This window comes from Diplotaxodon limnothrissa, linkage group LG15, assembly GCF_057381915.1.
Source record: "Diplotaxodon limnothrissa isolate DT_005_m linkage group LG15, D_limnothrissa_male_GT1.1, whole genome shotgun sequence".
NCBI lineage: Eukaryota > Metazoa > Chordata > Actinopteri > Cichliformes > Cichlidae > Diplotaxodon > Diplotaxodon limnothrissa.
In genome coordinates this window covers 14,199,022-14,203,886 of record NC_140610.1, presented here as the reverse complement: position 1 = coordinate 14,203,886, position 4,865 = coordinate 14,199,022, and the positions used below count along the sequence as shown (strand labels likewise).

The 4,865-nt window shown below is 39.6% G+C and overlaps 1 protein-coding gene across 1 annotated transcript; it reads right to left on the bottom strand.

Moving 5' to 3' along the window:
• Positions 1-443: 443 nt before the first annotated feature.
• Positions 444-3,855, bottom strand: LOC146617241 (melanocortin-2 receptor accessory protein 2A-like). Its single transcript, XM_085373181.1, has 3 exons — positions 3,738-3,855; positions 3,146-3,245; positions 444-933 (listed from the first exon to the last, which is right to left on the bottom strand). The coding sequence occupies exons 1-3, from the start codon at positions 3,853-3,855 to the stop codon at positions 444-446; spliced, it is 708 nt and encodes a 235-aa protein (XP_085229307.1).
• Between the last annotated feature and the right edge of the window lie 1,010 nt (positions 3,856-4,865).

The following is a 4,865-nucleotide window of genomic DNA, read 5'->3' as shown; positions in this document are numbered from 1 at the left end:
GCCCAGTGTTCAAAATTCTACAAGGAAAACGACACAGCAATAACAACATGATGAATTCTACAGAACTACAAAAAAAAAACTCCCTTGTGAACCTGGCACTCTTCCATTTTTATCTGTTCCTGTGTGAAAATGTCATCTCATCCAGGTACAGCACAGCTGCGTCCATTTCCAGAGCCTATACTCAAAATAACCGGTATCTCGCCTGAGGCAATTTCAACTTCAGGAAGAATTATCATCTTATAACTTTGAGTTGCACTGAATATTGATCTGTCAGCTAGGTTTTGTGCCCTCTTGGTTGTTGGCTGTAAAAAAAACACAACAAAACTTCATACACAGAAGCTTAGTGATGAGTATATTTCTCATTGTCAGTTCATAAATGACCCTTTGAAAAAGCAAATGGTGTTACGGTATCACTATAACCATGCTTATCTGCAGGACGAGCCTTAGTGGATGTCAAAGTGAGCATCGTGACATTTAGACTGACGCTCTAGTATGACTGAGGGCTCATATAGCAGATCATCCTCTCCAAGAGTTGAACTGTGATCCAAGTTGACAAAGTTAGGGATGTTGAAGTGAGAAAGAAAGGTGCACTCTCTGTCTGTCTTGCTCTGTTCTATTAGTCCAGTAAGCTGTTGGTGGACCCCAGCCTCCTCAATGTCTTCTTCCATCTCGTCCATCCCAGAGGAGCTGACACCTCTGTTCCGGTTGAAGGTTCCCTGCTCGGCTCGGGCCCCGGTGTGCTTTCCAGCTCTCTTTTCTTCTACTTTTTGCTTCCCGTGACCCTTGTCTTCCTCATTGATGTAGAAATTAAAATATGAACGGGATCCTGCTAGCAACGGACGTGAGAAGGCTTTGTCGTTTTCATCCTGGTGACCATCAATGTCTACCAGACAGCTTCCCGGTCGATGACGCTTTTCAGCCGAGTCTGGGTTACTGTTATGAAACAAAGAAAGATGAGAGTGAGATTACAGCAGGAGAAGGCTTTAACAATATGAGGCGCTTTTTTTGGTCATTTTTGTCCTGAATGTAACATTAGTTCAATAGAAAAAATTAAGGATTTTTTTGTTCTCCATTGCTTTTTTGCTTCTGTGTCTGGAAATGGATTCTTAAAATCACCCATGCTGAAAAAGGAACAGGGTTGAGCAGGGGTAACTACTTACTCCGCCTTGGTTTAACCACAGAGCTGTATTCAGTCTGACATTATATAAGTGACTTCTCACCAATTTCCAGTTCTGGTTATTATTTTGAAATGGAAAATGTGCCTTTGACAATACGAAGCTCAGCGCCAGTTCAAATATCTTTTGTAAAAAGCACAATATAAAATCAGTAAAGAGGCAGTTGAAAAATTACAGGCAAAACATGAACCCTAGACTTATTCACATAATGGTTTGTATTCATTCTGTATTTTTCTTAAGGCTAACTGTTCCCATCCAAACGACACAAGAGGTGACGGATGAGTATGAAAGTGATGTGAATAATATGCTACGGTTTTTCCAGTCATCACATTGTAAAGTAGTTAAACACGTTTTGGAGATTTTGGAACAAAATGTATAACAAAACACTCCACCACCATCACGGATGGATGATCCGTTGTGGGCCATCCCTGCAGCAGCATTCTCAAAACTAGAGGAATCATTGTCAATGAGCGATGAATTGATGGTGACCAATCGCTTTAAGTTAATTTACATTGGCCTTTTTTTATTTGTCACTCATCTATATATGTATTCAACATGACATAATTATATTACAATGTCTTACAACATACAGTAATGTGCAAAATGCCCAGTAATCTCTCATTTCTTTATATTTTGCTTTGAAAGAGACAGACCTTCTTGTAATTTTTCTAAAGTGCTCTTGAGCTATAGCTCTCTGGGCTTTCTGAAGGTCTTTGATTCAGAAAGCCTGGAGCGCTATAGCTCAAGAGCACTTTTTAATTTCTTTGGATATTAGCTGTTTTTCCAGTCATTTTCAGGCCGGTCCTTGTACCTGAGGATTTCTGTTTTTTTGTTCAGCTACTTAAAACTGACCTATGATTCATTGAAGCATTAGAAGGACCTAAATCAAGACATGTGCCAGTGTTGACATACAGTTTAGCAAAGAATCTATTTTAAATTGTACCTTTAGGCAAATTGTTATTAGCAGCCTGTCACAAACACACAACATGTGTTCCCATTTCTTTAGTTACATTTTCAAAAATGCCAAAGATAAAGGCTTTTTCACCAATAAGGTAAATCCAAATGAGCTGTTAGCAGAAAACTAGGCATGTCTTAGCATGGTTTGCAGTGTGACCCTAAAACATGGAGAAGAAACTGGACAAGTGGAGGACAAAAGAAGAAGTGGGAAGCCTAAAAAACAATTTACAGCAGATGAACACTATCTGATGGTCATAGTCTTAAAAAATAGGAAAGAAATCTGGCAAAGAACTGAGACAGGGGCCGAGTGATACATCTAACCTGATCCATTTACTATTAATTGAAGCCTCATTTGACATGGTCTCTGTGGAAGGGTGGCTGTCGAGAAGCCACCCTTTCATTGGGAAACAAGGAGGAAATGCTAAAGTATTCCAAATTACACATGAACTGGGCTGAAAATAAATGGCAACAAGTCTTATGGACTGCTGGACTTCAATGTTATTAAAACAGTGTAGGATCATCTTGAGAAAGAATGGTGCAAAAGGCACCAAGCATCCAAAGAAAGGCTTTGGGATGCCCTTCAAGGAGCCCAGAGAGCTATTCCTGCAGACTGCTTAAATAAATGACCACAAAGCTTGCTTAAGAGAGTTCAGGCTGTGGTGAAGAATTAAGGTGGACATACCAACAAAATGACTTTCAAGCTCATTAGAATTGTACAGACACTGTTTCTGCATTACAAACTGTATTTATTTCGCACATGTTTCAAAAATGTTTACACTATTTCCAGTTTTTCTAGAAAACTAATAAATAATGTGGGGGTAGCTCAAGACTTTTGCACAGTCTACTGTCAGAACAGCATCCCTGAAACTCATCAGTTCACTCTTAAACAGCCACTTAGATGAGAAGTGCTAAGTGCTTATTTCCTTGAGCTCTCCACGGTGCTTTAAATGTCCTTGTAGGGGGAAATGTGAAAGTGGAAATAAACATGGGCTCCAGCCTGCTATTATACCCACTCTTGATGTGGCGCTCCTGTCTTTGTGAGCAGAGTGAGAACAAAGAACATGAAAATCACGAACACAGCAAGTCCAACCCAAAAGCCGATGACGATGGAGTCTGAAAGGTCAGAGAAGGAAGAATCTTATTAGTACAATTAATGACTACATTAATCTCTGCTCTTCTCATTTTCTGTGTGTGACTTTTATTCTCAACTGGAAGCCTCACTCTGAGGACAGAATTCTTAATTGTGTTGTAAAGAGTGAAATTTCGTTCGTCTAACATTTGATTAAAGTAACCGAATTGTTTGGCATTACAATTTGGTCTCATTAATTGGCTTGACTATTAGGCTTCCACTGGAGTATAAAACGGCACTACAGGTGCTCCACGAACTAAATCTGCTACACAATGTTGCTGAGAAACAGACAGCGTTCAGCTAAAGCAATAATGCAAGGAGTAAGGGGGACCAAAGGGTGATGAATCATTTAATTAAAAGTGCGCTGGAAGGCATACACATAGGCTACACATAACACAGCCATAGACATAAACACTGCACAATTTAGAAGGAGATCAGAAACAATGGGAAACGTCTTAGTAATGTGTTTGGCTTACATCTGTGCGCTTTGAGTCCCTCGAACGACACGGGCTCTTCGTCCTCATAATATTCATACTGCCACACGTAGTCACTGCGACGTGCGCTTGTTTGGCTCCGGTTGTGGAAGTCGGACATTTCAACCAAATTTTTTTTTTCGTGATATAACAGTAGAAGACAAATCAAATCAATCCAGTCAGAACGCCATATGAGTGAGACGCTATAGTATCCAAAACGTTTGCAAACAGGCAATCTCCAGGAATGTTAGATCTTTCTACTGTTGTTGAAAATAAATTCAAAGGCTGGACATTTGGGGAATCCCCCGAACAACTCCTTGAACGTTATTTCCGTTAATAACGTAATTACAAAGCGACCAAAATTTGGAAAAAGAGTACAAAAATTCACCGCGTTACCGTTACGCAAAAACTCTATCCATCCTCGTGTGAGTCCAGTAAGCGAAGCAACAGCCTTTTGGGGAGCTTCTCAGTGCGCATCACCCTTACCCAACAGTCTCTGTACTAGTGTCTCACTTACTCCCGGAGATAAAGAGACTACGCTGCAAGATGCTCGTGTCCTCGAACCCATGCCAAGGCATTTGCAGTAGGTTGACTAAATGTACTGAAGACACGTACAACACTGCCGACTGAAATTCTTCTGTGTACGTCGATCCAGTAGGATTGACCGTTTGGATAAATTAATTTATGTATTTATTTTAAACCAAAGTTGTGTATTTAGATAGATACTGCAAAACGGGTGCACATTTCCCTTAGCCTAAACGTGACAAACCAGAGTCATTATATAAAGTATAATTGATGGTTTGGAGGAGAATAATAATTTACGGTGTTATGAATTGAATAAAGTACGAAGTAGATTTACAATGTAAGCCCAACGCAGCTAAATAGCCTGGTAATACTATAATGATCCATCATAACATTTTGGAATAGGACAAAATTTGTCTAATGAGACAAAAGGTAATTACATGTTAATGCTCATCTGGAATGATTCATTAGGGGTCAGTGTGTGGGCTCACAAACACGAGGAACTAAAATAAGCTGTTATTACAATGTAGAATTTAATTATGCTGGCTAGATATTAATTTTATTCAGTTCCCTGATTTGTTCTTGTCTTTTCGCTCAGTAATTATACCA